The following is an 18,308-nucleotide window of genomic DNA, read 5'->3' on the forward strand; positions in this document are numbered from 1 at the left end:
GTCTCTACCAAAACACGTTTTGTGCCTAAATTTAAAGGGGGTCTTTAATGTTGGGCTTCCAAACTTGCTCAGATAATTCAGATCCACTTAGCCACAGGTAAATCATATTTTGGACTATGAGAATAGTCATTATTAATTAAACCAGTTTTTCAAAACAATCTAACCACCATATTCCCACAGCTTTACACTCATTAAAGATACAGGACCAAATTTCCCAGAGAATACAGGGTCTTGTGGAATTCTCTAAGACAACCACAATTTCCTAATGTGATGTTGATTACGGACTTAGAGCTTTCAGATCTAATCCAAAACAATTTATCAAAAAACCTTATTTGTTGGCCTGGCATATAGATCTGAACCAAACATGCTCCATAGAACAATGGGCAAACTGTGAGCAAAATATGTTCACCATCCTTGGCGGCCCAGTGTTCCTGAGCAAGTTCAAGTTATTATCACATATATGCTGCCTTCTGGCTTTTCAAGATTGGAAAACAATACACATGAGCTTTTTCCTGCAGGTTTTAACTGTAGTCAAAAATTATTCTGTGGCAACACACGGACCCATATATACCATAACTGTCCATAACAACATAATTATAGCAAAACAATGTACTGTATGTTTTGGTGAAACATGTTAAAATAAGGAAGTGTCCATATGCAGAGTAAATCATATATATATATATATATATATATATATATATATATACTTGCAATTTCCACTTCATCTAATTCATACAAGTGGAAACACATCATACCTATATGAACCAGTATCAAGTTTTGATTTGTTGCCGAAACAGAGAGAGCTAGAGCTAATCTTGTATTCTGTTTGAATCAAAACTTTCATGAAAAGAAAGCAGCGCAAGTTAAGCCTGATGATTCTTTGGGGACAAATATATTTGTTTCAAAACATGAGAGCTCTTGAATTAAAGAGGTTTTGAAATAGAATTCTAAAGTGCTCAGATAACTGTGAAGATCTCCCAAGACAGAACTTAAATTATATTAAAGTACTTGATGATCTCAAGTAGGAGTTTATATGTTTTATAGCAACATTATATTGGATTCATAATACAAAAGGCAATTTTGTATCCACGAAAAGGCATCGTGTAGGCTCCTACTGAGTGAGTTCATTCATGATGAGAACCATAAACCACAGCAGATGGTGAGCCACAAAGCCTATCCTGACTTGCATCACAACACAAGAATCTACCCAAGTATGAGGTGTCTGTTCCTAATACATGTTACACACTGTAAGTGCCTCACCTCTTGTGAAAGATCTATTTAATTCTATATGATCTGTACCCACTTGTTTGCGCTGGAATTCTTAAAATGTTTTGCCTGTCTAGGTCTCGAGACTAGCTCACATTATGTTAGTGGTGTGAAGAAAGAAAATATACGGTGGTATACGTGATATGTGGTGGCTTGGCAATGCCCAAAGTGAACTTCTAGCTGTTTGTACCACAGGAGGAGAGCCATGGGTGGCAACATGGAAGAGCTACTGAATAGGCACCCGTATATTTATGAGAAATAATAAAAATGTAAAGAAATAATTAAGGTCATTTCATTATTGTCTTGGCTTTTATTGGGGTTATAGTTGCCTGGCAAGAAAAGGGGGCAAACTGGTGATTAGTTAAGTTGGCTGTCTGGCTTACAGATTGGATGGCTGGGGTATGGCGGAAACTCTGGGTATGGGCCAAGAGCTTTGTATATTTTGGTTTGTGTTTCAAATTACAAATGTTTGTATTATTGAGTTGAAACTAAATAAAACACGGCCTATTGCATCCAGTCGTGTGTGTTATTTTATGGAATGTTTTGCTATTTAAGGTTATTATATATATATAATAACATATCCCTTAGAACCGCATGTCGCTTCAACAAATGGGCATTCATATTTGTGACTGCATGGCTACAATTTTGTAAAGTGAAAATCATCAATGTAGTCATGGTCTCATATTTACATATACAAAATTGAGTAATGTTTTCTGTGTAGCTACAATTAAATCATATTTATTACTTCAGGGGTTTTACAGGACTTTTATACACATATAAAAAAATAAACACATAGCAAAGTGATACAAAATGAAATATATATATCACCTTAATTATAATAAATCATATAGCAGAGATGCTTACAGTCATCCACAAGCATGTGGGTGAACAGGTCAGCTTTAGGTATAGGAAAAAAAAATCTATGCATTTGCTAATAAAATCTACACAGTATAAAAAGTATAAAAAGCTATTATTGTGGGAATGACAATTATAAAAACATATAACTTATGTTCCACATACATAGGTTTTTAGCGGTTTAAGTGATACAATAATTTTGTGTTTATTTTTTATTATTATTATTTCAGTTTCCTTATTAATTTTTCTCTCTCTTTTTTACATCTTTTTTTAGTTTTTTAATTGCCCCTCTGATGCCACCTTTGCTGATCACAGTTATGAGAAAGCAGAATTGTACACCTCTGGTCAGTGCCTGTACAGACACTTGAGCATTCTAACCTAACCTGTCGTTTAATAGCATGATCTAAGTTTTATCAGCAGGGAGATCTCTGTCTGAATGCATCCTAGTGGATGTTTTGTCCATTCTGTAGGGCATCAGAGTATGTCACATGATATGTATTTCTTGTTTATATAATGCAGAAATACTGTATACACCGATCAGCCATAACATTATGACCACTGACAGCTGAAGGGAATCACACTGATAATCTTGTTATCATGGCACCTGTCAGTCAATGGGATATATTATGCAGCAAGTGAACATTTTGATGTGTTAGAAGCAGGAAAAATGTAAAAAAAAATTGACAACGTTTGTGATGGCTAGACGACTGGGTAAGAGCATCTCTAAAACCGCAGCTCTTGTGGGGTGTTCCCGGCCTGCAGTGGCCAGTACCTATCAAAATTAGCCCAAGGCTTATTGATGCACGTGGGGGTGAAGGCTGGGTACTGGATGTTACTTTGACAAGTAACACCTACCTAAGCATTGTTGCAGACCATGTACACCCTTCCATGGACATTGTATTCCCTGATGGCATTGGCCTCTTTCAGCAGGATAATGCTTTTGGTTTCTGCTAACTTTAAACAAGAAAAAATACAAGTATGGTGGCCCTTTTCAGACAAACCTAGAACCTCGTGTTTTCACCAATAATGTTTTTACATCCAGTTTTGTTTAAAAAAATGTTTTTCACATTATTGTACACATTATTTTACACATTATTGTATACAGGAAGCACTGATTAACAACAGAAACAATGTTATAATCTATCACACGTCATAAATACGCATTGTGTGTTCTGTATAAAAAGAGAAATGGAATAACAATTAAAAGTAGAAAACTAAGCTAGCAGGCTATTTTTGTAACATTGGAAGCATTTAGTCACACATACTCCCCATTAATCATTGTTGGCTCACAACTTCAATTTACTCCCTTAATGAATTGCCATACTGCACGTCTTAGACCACAAGTGATCCTGCTTCTGCAGGTGGTGTATCTGATTTGACTTCTGCAACCTATTTGTAAAGCTGTTTTTGTTTTAAAGAACAGTATAATTTAGATCCAATCTAAACAGAATGTCCTACACCAGACATTTTTTAAATTAAATCCGGAGACACTACCACTCTAATTCTGCATCTCGGCATGTTAAAACCATTATACCAGAACTATTATTCCATTATACCAGAACTATTCACTATATCACAGATTGTTTGTCGAGTCCTGGCCTATTTTACAAGAACATTATAGGGAACACTACAGGGAACAGTCAGCAACAAATAGCAATCTATGTGACCCTAGGAGAAGCCACATAACATGCAAAGGAAAACAAGAAGAGAGGTACCAAGAATAACCAAAAATATTTTTCATTGAAAAGTATGATTTGATGTCTATGGAATGTATATGTGCTACCCGAGTCTGCCATCTGCAGTGTAAAGCATGACATTGCACATAAAATCTCACTTTCCCATCCATTGTGTTGACAAATATTCTAAAAATATATGCTTCAAAGAAAAATGCATTGTGTTCAAAAAATAGTAATCATTGTTGGCATGGTTTCTTAGTTCACAGACAAAACAATTCTCTAAACACACAACTATGATTGGAATGTTTTACTAATTATGTTTTGTACGGTGAGAACCTTTATCAGATCTACAGAATACACGAACAGGATAGAGGCCGTGACATTTGTGTTCAACAGCCACAGGTTAAAAACAGATGGGGCTCTGGGGCAAGACAGCCTTAATGTTTTCTCCTGCAATGTGAATGTTGTCTGTGTCAATTACTCTGTTGGGTCCATAATGTGTTTACCCTTCTGTTTCTCTGGCCATAGGTCTTTGTTCATGGGCCACCATAATCCCTTTGTTTAATTGGGCCCACTGCTTGGCTTTTGCTAGTTCTTTTATGTGGCCTTACACAACTCTTATAACCTTTTTTTATAATTAATAATATTCTGTTTCAGGTAGGCCTTGAATCTTTGGGTTCAGCCCCTTTGGCTTCATCATTAACCTACCTCTGTAATGGGACAAAGTCACGAACAGCATGCTATGACAATATTTATGTAAACTTACCTGCAAGTTGGCAGAAACCTCATTTAAAATGACACTCATCCAGACTAATATCCTTGTGCTTACTTGATTTATATTTATTTCCTTTTTTTAAAAAATGTACATGAAAAGGGAAAACATTTTTTTTATTATTTTTTTATTCATGCTTTTTATTCCTCTATCACAAGTATGACTTTTATTGAGTAGTGGTTAAATCATACAATGAATTTCACATTTAGGACCCAAATTTAAAAGCAGCCTTTCCATATATACTATCATATAAACACTATTATGCTTTTTTGGTGTACTGAATAATGTAAAGAAGTGTAATTTCTTGTGTTTAGCGTCCACGCAAATAGCCATAATACTTGGATCCAGCTGATGGGCTCCTATGGGCACAAGCAATCTCTCTTGATCTACAGACTGAATGTAAACAGCAATGCAATAACCAACACAGCGGTAATTACATAAAACAGGGCTATGAAGATTGCTATGTGTTAACAGTTAATAATTCCTAGACAGTAAGTAGATACACAATTTGCATGAAGCAATACAGAACAGCACTTTTTTTTTCTTGTGATTATTATTATTATTTTTTTTTTTTTAGCTTTTAGTAGATTGCTTAGGCAGCAGTTTGAACAACTTGTTTAAAGCACAGCCAAAATGGAAGAGAACGAGAAGGGTGGAACATCGGACATGCACAATCAACATCAGGCAAAGCAAGATTTCCTGTCACCTTGGGAACTTAATTGATTGGTACTGCAGTTTCCTGTGTGTATAAAACAAAGCCACCAGTAACTGCGGTAACAGGACAAAGTGCAAGATAAGAGAGGCAACATACGGCTTGTACCCCAGCTAATGTTTCTGGTCACAGAACACAAACATTTTAAAACAAATATCACGGCGATACATTTCCTACTTTCAAACTGTTGCTTGCTGATATTATTTGGCTTAAAAAAAGCTTTTAAATTAAGTAGGACTGGCATATTTATCTTGCAGAAAACATAATGCAAATAGTAATCATGTTCTGCATGAAATGTCATGTCGTCGTCCCCTATATTACAGGATGCAGAGGGGTACCTAGAAGCTAACGGGTCACTAAGCACTGTATGTAGGTGAAACCCATTCATTCAGACATGTAGGTCTCTAGTATGGAGAGTGTATCTCTAGGAGACACTTGGGTTAGTTTAAATAACTACCATTATTAGCTACAGTGTGCGATGTCTAAGATTTGGGGCAACTCATTTTTAACTCCAGTAAGATCTCGGATGAACAGACAATATACAGGTTATGCAGGAAGATCTTTTACATCCGAAGTTTAGAGATTTGATCTTCTATTTTGGGCAGCCAATTTAAATTTGCTAGCCTGGGTATTTTATCAAATAAAGAGCTATGAGTCAATACGCCATTAAAATGCTGTGCTAACATTTAACAATTTTAGGATATTTGTATTCCAATGTTTGCATTGTGAGACATACGGCGTGCAGCTGTCCTATGGCTCCTGGTTGGTTGATCTCTAAGTGGAATTTGCAAATTGCAAACAAGAAATATAGAAATAGTTATCTTGCTATTATAATGATGGTTAGTATTACACATCTTAAGCTTCAATTAAAGACCTGTTTAATCTTTAATCCTGTAAAGAAGTTACATTACTAGTAAAATGTTTATATCTGCCCCTTTAGTTGTTACAAATTCACTGTATGGACTGCATCATACTTATTTAATAAAAGGTAAAAAGTATCTGAAATAAAACAATTAAATGAAATTACACAAAGTTTCCTCTCTGCAAGGGTTAAGCTGGTTAATGTTTACTGCATAGAAGTCTTAAGACATGATCTGTCTTAATTATGTCCTTAAGGAATGTTAATTCTTGAAGCCACAAATCCCAATAGAAACCCAATTCCCTGCTGAGTGAAACTGCACTAACACAAGTAAGTTGCGTATGTAAAGTAGGGAGGAAAACAGTCCATGCCCTGTGAGGATTTGCCAGCATGCTAACATATACAGTACTTTGAAGCTGTTCACAAATAAGAAACATAATACCAATTCATGTTTCTTGCAAAGCAAGGGGTTTGTGACATTAGAATTTTTAGAATTAAAAATCCAAAAAGGTTAAGGTCTCTACCAAGTCTGCCCTAATGCACCCTTAACGGCATAAGCCTTTAGTACATCTTAGACATTAAGCAAGTCTGGTAAAGTTGTTCCTTTTTTTTTTTTAGCTGAATTTGGTTAATATAATACTTTGATTTATTGAATTGCAATGGATCGCAAGATTTTGAGACTACTTGGGTCTCTTCATCAAACATATTGTACCTGAATACTAGCAGGGATGCTAATGAAGAAACATTTATGCAATTGGGGCTCCATTAAAAACTTGCTGATTATGATCTTTTTGTTATAAACACACACAAACTGCTTACAAGGAATATCTGGGCACACTTAAACCAAGGCTAAAGCCATCCCTTCATCATCAGCGCTAGAAAGGCATTGCCGTAAAGTCCACTTAAAACATGAAGAAACAACTATGAAAGATTAACAGAAATGTTCAGCCATGTTTGTGGGTACAGGATATCTTTGTTTTTTAGAATGAGTGTGTATGTGTTTTAACATGTGTGTGTTAGGTGTGAGTGTGTATGTGTGTTTGTTGGTGTGTGTTACTGAAGGGGGCGGGGTCCAAATCAGAACCAAGCCTCCCCTGTCAATCTGTTGCACCTAACCCAAACCTCACACCTTATGCCTGGTCCATTCGTCAGCCTAATCCAGAATACATTGCTGATAATGTGGTGTGTTTACAATGAGCTGGAACAAGGTAAAGTATAACCCCCAGCAGACTGTTAATATGGTATCATTTTAGTTTTTAATCTCACAACCAGTACATTTATTTTGTTACATCTGATCTCTGCTACTCTTGGATTGTCCACCTTTCCATATTAAATATTGGAAATATATATACCGTATTGGCTCGGATATAGGCCGCCCCCGTATATAGGCCGCACCCTAAAAGTTTGGTGCTTTTTTAAAGAAAAAGTTTTTTTTCTTTAAAAAAGCACCAAAAAAAAAACATGCTGCCACTCTGTCCCCCCCCCGATATGCTGCCGCTGTCCTCCCTCCCCGCGATACGCTGCCGCTGTCCTCCCTCCCCGAGATACGCTGCCACTGTCCTCCCTCCCTGCGATACGCTGCCGCTGTCCTCCCTCCCCGAGATCCGCTGCCGCTGTCCTCCCTCCCCGAGATCCGCTGCCGCTGTCCTCCCTCCCCGCGATACGCTGCCGCTTTCCTCCCTCCCCGCGATACGCTGCCGCTTTCCTCCCTCCCCGCGATACGCTGCCGCTGTCCTCCCTCCCCGCGATACGCTGCCGCTGTTCTCCTCTGCCCCCCCTCCTCGACTTACCGGAGCAGACTCCCGGGTATCTTGCGGGGCCGGCGAGGGACATCTACGCAATACGCGTATGCAACTTCCGGTACCGGAAGTTGCATGCACGTATTGCGTAAATGTCTCCCGCCGGCCCCGCAAGACACCCGGGAGTCTGCTCCGGTAAGTCGGGGGTGGGCAGAGGTAAAACGCTTAGATAACCTCCCGTGCCGGCACCCCCCCCCCGTGGGAAGTGCTGGCAGGGGAGGCTGTCTGAGCGTATCGGGGAGAAGGATGCAGGTCCCCTGCACCGCTGCGGGGGATCTGTATCTTAACCCCGCTGCCTGCCCGGCGCCCGGGACTGCATGTCCCGGGCGTCGGGCGCTAGAGCCCGAATATAGGCCGCACCCCCACTTTAAAAACTTAAAGTGGGGAAAAAAAGTGCGGCCTATATTCGAGCCAATACGGTATATATATATATATATATATATATATATATATATATATATAATTGTTATACATTGTTATATGTGTTCCATGCCTGTTTTCCCAGGAATCTTAAATATCTTTGTATTTATATTGTAGTTGCTATTTTGCTCTTCATGGCAAGTCTCACTTAAAATTGTTTTCAGCACTAGATGGTGCTGAGACTATTGGTTTTTTATATAGGCTCTGGGATGGGACAATACAAATACATTCTGAGGACATGGCAGCTAGGTAGCAACTAAAGCCACATTTTTTAATGCTAGAGCCACTTTTGTGCAGCTTTATACTTACATATATACATATGAATTGTACTTATTTATTTTCATTTTCCTAATTTTAAACTCCATAGTATTCGGTATGTTATAGAGATTTTAGGAAAGGATTTGCTAGTTAGGGGCACACTAATACAATATATAACACTGGTGTCACGTTTCATTTATTCTATTGATTTATGCTTTCCATGTTTCTAACATAGTTGGTATGTTTACTAAACTGTGCGTAAAACTGCCCATCCCTGAGTTAAGGCTGTTTTCATATCACAGTACAAGACAAAATCATTTCCAGCCTCTGTAGACCCATTCAACAACGAGAAAGGTGGAATCCCACGTTATTCATATATAAAGTTATGGGTTACATACAGTTAGCAATGATTCCAGGTTAAACAAATGTAACTTTAAGGCAGAAGCCTAATCCAGGCATATCAAATTAATCAGTATTCATCCGGATGCTAAAATGCTGCGAGCCAGATGATATGCGGCCTTAATTTGCTAAACTCTAACATGTAGGTATCTTGCAGTGAATTGAATCTCATCTATGTGTCTACTATGACTTCTGAAATGGTTAATTTTTACAAAAAACTATGCACTGCATAGTTTATAAACAGTTAAATATATCACAGAAAAAAATATTTCAAAGAGCTTTGAGAATCAAGGACCTAATAGATATTTACACCTTTCAGCAAACCTTTTTCTAACTGATCCCAAGCTGCATAAGTCAACGAACACAACTAACTATGAGCCAGAGATAGCTAGGAAACTGGTTTCTACCAAATTCAACATAATAAATCTTATACGGTTTACGATAGTTAAAGATTCACTAGTTCACTATGATATGACTAAAAATATACCAATAATATACAGTACTTTAGAACATTAGTAAGGCAGTAGAGAACATAAAACACATCTACAAAACTTTTTAATTTTATGTCCAAGTGCCTAGTGCCTACACTCCAACATGTAAAATAATAAAGAAAACAACAGGGTTGTCACAGAAAGTTTTATATCTCAAAGGGGGGGTCCTCCTGAATAGGGCACATGTGAGTTTGTCCAACTGTTCATTTGATTAGGGCCATCCTTAATTTTTTGTATGTAAAAATTGTGTACTATATGTTGCGTCCTATTTACCCATCGTACAGCGCTGATGGAGCCAATTGGCTTTGCCAGCCCTCAACTGTCAGGGAGGTAAGACCTTCCTATCAAAACATGCATCATATCTGCCTTACATTTACCATAATGCTGCTATGATAAAAGTAAAGCATCCATACTGGCACTCACTGATGGAAATTCTGTTTAGATTTAGTGAAATTTACTTTTAAAGGGGGTCAGATAGAATTTCTAAAGGCTTTGCATTTTGACAATGCATTATGCTGCACATCCTATGTTTGTTTCTTGTAGATTCTTCGTATTTCACCTCAAAGCTAGATAACACACTGTACAACTACACCCACTACATTGGGATTCATCCTACAAACATGAGATCAACACATTTGTAATCAGGTCTTTATGCTCAAAGACTTTGGATTACCTCATGTAGCATGTTAGCTGGCCACCTTGTGTCAATAAAAGACCTCCCTTCATTCTATTTTTCTGCTGTTCCCCCCTTGTTGTTGATGCTGTACCTCACAAGTACAATACAGTCCATCACACAAAGAGTCCGAAATAATCCAGTGATCCCTGCTCATTCTACTCTGGGAGAGACCATGCTGGCCTTTCTAATGCAGATTAATACTCATTATTTAGAACTTCACAAATGATAAGCAATAGATGCATATCATAAAGCAAAAGACAGCTGGATTTCCTTTGAGGTGGAGATGAACAACATTTCTTAATACAACACTGCTTGGATTTTACATATCCTTTCTCACCAATGTAGTAAAAAACCTACACACTGTTCACGTATATAATGATAACAATAATAATAAAAATAACAAGGCATTAAAATAACTGTCAAAAAAGCATCAGAGTTCCTGCCGGTTCTCCAACAAGTATACGTTGATGTAGATATTGAGCTAGACGCTTACCTTTCTTGCAGGCCCACTGGCTTCATTTTAAACGGGGAGGGTCCAGCAGATGCTGGAAGTTTTATCTCCACTGTTCCCTGGTACTGCGGGTCTACAACAACGTTCACAGCTTTAGGGATACGTGCATGATGGACCATACTGCCAGAGCACTTTGCCTCAGACTGTGTAGGCTGAACAGGGAGAGGCGACAGGTGTATCTCTTGGTTTTTTTTGTCCTGCCTTAATGAAAACTGAATTTTTTCTTTTAATCTGTAGAGAACCTAGGGAGATAGAAAGTAAAGAGTATCTACCATTTTCTCCTCCTACTGTGTCAACAAAGCAAAGCAAACACACATACAAAAAAAATCAAAGCTGTACGTTTCAGAAGCAGCTCCACAATTCAGGCCGTGGGAGGTTTGTTTTCTTCCTTTTACCGTTTTATTTATTGCTTCATTTAAAAAAATGATTGCAGTCGTCCTACAAATAAACTAGTTCAGTTTGGAAAGCATTCAGGCAACATTAGAGCAGAGCACAAAGGCAACTTGATGAAGCCTAATATAATGTTGACAGTTAAAATATTCAGAGCTTTGTATTAAAATAAACAAGAAAATTAAACAAGGAAAAACTATTTTTGTTTATTGGTCTGGACAATAACATAAAGGAAAATAAATTAGTTTTAAAGTCTTATTCCGGCCAGGGGATCATTTCCAAAGTGCTATGGATTTGGACAAAAGAGTAGGTGCTTCCAGCGTCTCCAGTACAGAAACCTGTACGTTTCTAATTCAACATTTATACCATTTACCATGAAACTCTGCGTAGCATAAATGATATCATTAAAATATCTACATACAGTAGATTATCAACTAAGAAACAGTAGTTAAACATAAATGCTCTTGTATTGATTATATCCTAAAAATTGGTTACAGCTCTGAAAAATCATCAATGCGTGACAAAATTGGTAACCATGGCCACATATATTTTTTTCTTTCAAATAAACACTTTTGGACGTGTTTGGGCTTTGAGGTCGGCAGTTTAAAACCTAACCCTGGACAACCATTAGAATGCCCGGGTTTAAATAATACTTTAATTAACATTTTGCTAAACCAATTATCCCTATTAACTTTGAATATCATTAGGCGATATCTGGAGGGCCAGGGGCTTACAACAAAGGAAAACAGTATCTTAACCCAAAGCACCTGACCCAGTTTTAAGAAAGCTTAGCACTACACGTATTCTCCTGTTTTTGGAAACAGAATTCTGACTGAGACCATATATGACCGATAAGATAGAAGTGCTGTCATGCGCAGCTTTTCATTCTGGGCATAGATGGTTTTGTATAATGTTCCTATGCAATGCTCCACTTTTATCACTGCACCAGAATTGCTCTGGAAAACATAATTTCATGTTATATGTTCTAATAAAAAATGAGTGGAATTTTGTTATAAAAAAAACTCATTTTTTTTTACTTGCCCTGGCAACAAAAGTTAATTCTCATGATTTTCTTTTTAAGATTGACATTTTAAATGGAGATTTTGAGGTTTGCTTTGTCTACATTAAAAATAGCAAGAATGGCAGGTTACAATGCCTTTGTCTTTTTTTTTGTTAAATTAAATAGTCTACTGACATTTAACTGCTTATTCTCCCTAATGAGGAGTAAGCACGCTGTGTTTTGTGGTGTTTTCAGTGTTTTTGCGGCCGTAGGTGGGTCATACCTTAAGAACTGCATTCATTGTACAGTTGGAAAGAAATCGCCCACTTCAAGGCAATTGCTGTATTGTTCATTCAGTCTGCTGAAGTCATCCTACCTACAGACAACGTATACCTAGAGATCACCTATATTTAGAAATGTACTAGTAACATACTAGTAACCCCTTCTGTACCTAAGCTTTCTGTTGTTCTATGAAAGCCTGCTGGGAATGCGTCTTTGTTATATGTTGCTTTGGTGTGAATCCTACTATATCTATTCAGATCTTAAAAGGTTTGGAAATCTGACAGGGCTTATAAAACACTGCTCACAAGGTGCAGACAGATGGCATACACTTAAGCACAAAACGCTTACGTGTGAGTGACTTCTACCAAACACCATTTATACGAAAGCAACTATTATTCACTTGTGATTTAATCTGTCATTCCCAATCATGGTTTAAGGCAGATAATACCGTATATACATTCTGTATACTGTAAACTGTATCCAGTAAATCATTTCTCATGTACTTTTATTCCATTCAAATATACAGAAGGACTCCAGTAACCAATGAGTTTACTCTGTGTACAACAGCCGTCATTAATCTCTCTCCACAATGGATGTTTCCACAGTCCCCCACTATCCTTGATATTTCTATACCACAATTACTTACATTGTTGCCATAATGTATCCCTTTAGCCTCTGTTGTATGTATCTAATTCTATTACTAATTTCTGTGTAAACACCAGCCTTCTTCCTAAATGGCCCTGTGCACCTGTCATCATCTCGAATAGTACTGGTCTAGCATAATCCAAGTTGAAGCATCACAAAATGTTGCTGAACCCGTACAAGGCACCTACCGGTAGATGGATAAGGAGGCACCCCCAGGTCCCAAGAGTCCTAGTTTCATAGGTCACACAGTCATACAAATGGCAGAGGCAAATATGGTGCAGCAGTTTTAGCATTTAGGGCATAAGGCTAAGGCTATCCACAACATAAGACCAAGGACCAAGGAAGATTAGAGGTCTTGCAGCAAGTGGAAAAATAGACTCAATAGGACAAATGACTGTAAAACATTATGTTTCTATGTAATTATCATATACAAAACAAACTGTAGTCCACGCTAAAATGTGGCTGTCTGTTTGTGTTGGGAAGTCATAGCGGCTCTTCTTTAAACAAACAGATCCATTGCATGTGTCCTGTCACTGTTATGCATCATGTGCATAATTTGCCGTACAATGTATTAAATAATGTATTCTGCAATCACTGTACAGCAAACACGCACGCTTGGAGAGGAAGAAGAGGAAAAAGCATAAGCAGCTGTTTAATTTAATTGTTTCCACCTTAGGAAAAATAGTTATCAACCTGTCACTGTGCTTCTGCAACTGTATGCATTTTACTTCATCAACGCTGTTCACTTCAGTGACGCTGGCTACTGCTGTTTATATTTTAACGTTTTTGCTTTTGTTTATATTCGAACTTTTTTTTAGCTTATCAACATATTGGACAGTAGCTTTATATGGTTTTACCTGATCTTATTAGCCTATGCTAAATATAATCACACCTTGGAGATAAGACTGATGTTTGTTGATTTCCAATATGAGTATTTAAAGCTTGCATGTAACCCCTAAATAATCTGTACAAAATATAATGTTAGAAGTTATTATGTGACTGTCGAAACCCAGTCAATACCAGTCTCTTGTAACTGCGTCTGTGAGTCTGCTATTGCCGCTGGAGAAATTTGATGTGGTAGATAACTGTTTTTTAATGTCCACCATCCCAACTTTGTCTCCCATGATCAATGCACTGTAATCAATAAATAAACACGCTAATCCTTGGCACTGATACAACCTCTTGATGTTCCTTTAATTTGATATGGGATTGGCTTTAACTGTCTATCAAAAAAAAATTCTGAAAAACATTATAATAAATGCACAACATTCAAATAATGTAGCGGTAACGCCACAAGTATATCATGTATAATATACAGACTTTGTAACAAAACATGTTTTATGTAACAAAAGCCTAGCAAAAAATCAATCAATGCAAAACAACAGAAGACAATATGACACTTTTAGTCAATTTAGGATGATATCATTTCATAGCACCCTTTGTTAAACACCAGAAGCACTAATATCAGTAAAAAGGAATGTTTGTTGGAGCTGTACTTCCACATTTACACAAGTAAACAAAAAAGTAACAAATTACAATTCAAAGATAACAAAACTGCAACTTACCATCAAGCACGTGACAATTATGACGAAGATACTGAGGAAGATGACTATGGTATAAAAACCTTCTTTGGTCCATATCTTATCTGCTTCATGCTGTCCTTGTAGAACATTTTTCTTAAAAAGAAAGAAAAAAATAAAAGAAGAGATAGAAATACAAACGTGAAGTAAAATTTTACCCAGATGTAAAAAAAGGCACTCCTTTCACAAAGAAAGACATGACATGATTTCTGTTTCAAATCTCTGAACTTCCAAATAATCTACCCACACACACATATCAAGGTCAGATGTCAACTAGAACAAACATTGTTAATTTTTTTTTTTCTTTTCTTGGAAATTACCTTGCCTGTCCAGAATGCAACAGCTGTTCATCTGTCTTAAAAGGAAATGGTTAAACCATATCTTTCACTTAACTTTCCAAACCCCTCCTTCAAACACCTACGCTCCCATTCACAGCATTCTGCCCTGCCTAGCTGTCGACAGGTGGAAACGCACTACTCAGATGAAATAGAAAGCGCGTGACTTGAATCAATCAAGTGTGAGCCCTGATTTCCTTCTAGACTCATGAGTTGGTACCGTCCACATTATTTACTTTATATTCCTATCACTTATTTAAATGAGTGTTCATCAAATAAAGTTGGATCCGTTTTGGTTTCACTTTGGGTAACAAATATATACAAATGTTTTTATTTAGAGAATGTTCAGCATGGTATAAAATATGTTTTATTTGGCAGTAAGCATTTGAATATATTTTTGTTTCATTATTATACCGTATTATACCAAGTACAAGTCAAACAATGACAAATCTGTCCGATTAGCAAGTTTTATGGTGTGAGGTGATCCCAAAACAAGAAAATACAACAAAGATCATATATTTTGAGACTTGCTATAAAATACCTTAAAGGCCAGCCGGAAACTGACAGCTGTACAGACTAATGTTTTACTCCTATTCACCCATGAGCGCCTCATTTAGTGTTTATTGACCTATTGCATTATTCTGTTCCTGGATCAACAATGTTGGTTTTTTATGAACACTATATACCATTTTACTGGTTTACTCATAATGGAATTCAGGAAATTACCCACAGTTACATTTGTTACACAAGGCAAGATTACTTGTGCAATAATTCTGAAATATTTTCATACTGAAAACGGTTTCTGTTTTGACAGCTATGCATTTGCCACTTACAGCATTGTTTAACTTTTAAAATGACATGTACTGTTAGTATTTCAGAACTTGTTTTCAACATAAAGAAGTTATGCCTTTGGTAACGTTTACTTGGCAGTTTATAGCTTGGGTCACACAGTCTGCAGGACAAGGAGAGCAGGGATATGACACCTTATCCTGGTACTTGTAATGTCTTAAAACCTTCAGAAATATGTCAGAAATGTACGTTTAAAATCCTTACTTTAAAAAACAATTCACTTTGCAAAAAATGCAAGTTTTCTGGACCATTTTACAGTGCTTCAATAAAAAAAGATAAAATCCAACTTTGGTATTAAATAGCTATTGCACCCCGGAATTAGTGATAAATGTTTATAGATTTTGCTTATAGTAGACATATTATATGGCTTCTCAACAGATGACAGGCATCTATAACTGCACAAGAATGGAAGTGTTTTTGACACGTCATAATATTTTACGGGTGCAAATCCCACCACAAAATTCCTTTGTTGCTTTCTCCATTCTCAGTCCCAATAAAGACTTTGGCACAGGGTTTTCAAAGTTCAGCATTTTAACCTGCATTTGAGATGGTATAACATGTAAGGAAAGGGGTACATTTTTAAAATGTCACCCCAAGTAACTCATTCACATGGGCCGATTTACTTTCTCTGTACAGAATCCAAACATTTTATTTTGTTAGAATCATAATATGCAAAAAGTGAGAAAGTAATTTCTTGCAATATAATAATTTCTTAGCATTTTTCCCTTTTCAGTATGCATGACGTTTGTTATATGAAGCTATTTGTTTAGGTTTGTTACATAATTTCAACCAACAGAATAGGAGGAAGAGAGTAAGGAGTTATGTGAATCCTAGATTGAACTTGCACAAACCAAGGGATTTATAAATGATCCACCTTGGGGCTTTTTTAATAGGATAATTTCTCGTTTACCTAAAATCCAGTTTGCTTGAATGGTCTCTAAAAATAATCCTTGTTTGATTATCAAGGTGGATTTCAAGGAACAAAAAAACTGAGAATATATATCAAACCATACCCTTTTTGCAGACTAACGAAATGAGATAGGTGTCTTTGCGTACAGCCATATCACTCCTGTAATAAGTAAATAAGTATATGTACCAATGTGATCCAATAACCCAATGGCTTACCTCTGCTGAGACTTCAGTGATTCCAAAATGCGACAGTCTTTGGTGTAGGGTATGCAGGTTTAGGGACCGTAAAACTTCAGCAGAAGGAAGAGCATCTGGAACACCTATTTTCTTGTTCAGCGGAGAAATGAAGAGCTCGACACAATTCTTCTTACCCTGTGTAAATAAGAAGCTTGTGAAAGATTGTGAACTTCCCCTTTTCTTACATTTTCTGCACAAATATGAGAGAAATGTGATTGCACACATCACAAATAACTGCAGAAAGGGAATCTAGAAATGCAGGTTTTCAGCTAAACTTACTGACATCAATAAATCACTAATTATGTCACATGTGGTCACAAAAGCAAATATAGTCACTATAGTCAATTTTGCCTTGAGCACTGTTTTAATAAGTTGTGAACTTCAAGATTACATGCCTGGGCTAGACATACATACTCATCACATATGATTTACTTCTAGGTCAAGTGAGTGTTTTTTTTTAATATAGTATGTGTGTTTCTTTCAATCAGACATGAAGATAGGTTGCCAGGTCCCTATTCCCTGAAAAATGTGAAACTCTCCTGAAGTTAACATTGAGTTGAGCTAAAATTAGTACGATCTACTCAACATTTTTGACCCATCACTCCTTGGCCATTTTCTGTGGCGGGTCAGCTTTCTGTTATGACATCATAACCCTGTACCAGGCTCTAGCAGGGCCACAGACTGGCAAGACAAGAGTTCCAGGGGGTGCCGTGCATATTGGTGCTTTCATTTTTTCATGGTTTGTAGAGATGCATTGGTTTTGAGTGGACAAGTACAGACTATTATAGACTTGATACCCAGCAGGGTGGAGTGTATCATATAAGGATACTGTATGAAAGTTTAGTCTGATATTACATATATATGCTAGCAGCAAGTCACTACAAGAGAACTTTTAGTTAATAAAAGCTTTTATTGAAGGTTTGTCTACTAACAATGTGTGAGCAGGCACCAAAGAGCACAGACGGGAATGTTGTTTGAGCTGTTCCACTAGGAGAAGAATTAGATAATTACTCTTTAGCTGCCATATGTGTTACTGCTGCAACTAAGTTTACGTCCCATCTTCTCCAGTCCCTCTATTTACCCAAAGTGCCCATATCTGCTGGTCGAGTGTGAGTGAACATTTGTAATTCTTGTTTCCTTAATGTCCCTGAAACAGTCAGAGAGTGCAACTGTGGCAGGTGAAAAATGAATCTGTGTGATCTGAGCATATATCTCGAGGCCCTTGAGGTTTCCTTCACAGAATGAAGACAGAAGAAGATTGAGGACGTAGGTGGCAACATTCCCTACCAAAATAATAAAACATCAGCCACATGCTACAGACGTACATTTTCTGGTATAAACATGTATCTATGCAGATGTGTCTACTGTCCAATATTTGCTTACTGTA

General features: G+C 37.1%; 1 protein-coding gene across 2 annotated transcripts in view; it reads right to left on the reverse strand.

The window, feature by feature from the left end:
* The window catches only part of PTPRR (protein tyrosine phosphatase receptor type R), a 63,894-nt gene that overhangs the window by 21,059 nt on the left and 24,527 nt on the right, over positions 1–18,308 (reverse strand). For both annotated transcript variants that reach the window (XM_053461997.1, XM_053461998.1), the window contains 3 exons: positions 16,901–17,056; positions 14,577–14,687; positions 10,677–10,936 (listed from right to left, as the gene is read on the reverse strand). In XM_053461997.1, the coding sequence (XP_053317972.1) occupies positions 10,677–10,936; positions 14,577–14,687; positions 16,901–17,056 (527 nt within the window). The remainder of the gene's footprint in view (positions 1–10,676; positions 10,937–14,576; positions 14,688–16,900; positions 17,057–18,308) is intronic.

This window comes from Spea bombifrons, chromosome 4, assembly GCF_027358695.1.
Source record: "Spea bombifrons isolate aSpeBom1 chromosome 4, aSpeBom1.2.pri, whole genome shotgun sequence".
Taxonomy (NCBI): domain Eukaryota; kingdom Metazoa; phylum Chordata; class Amphibia; order Anura; family Pelobatidae; genus Spea; species Spea bombifrons.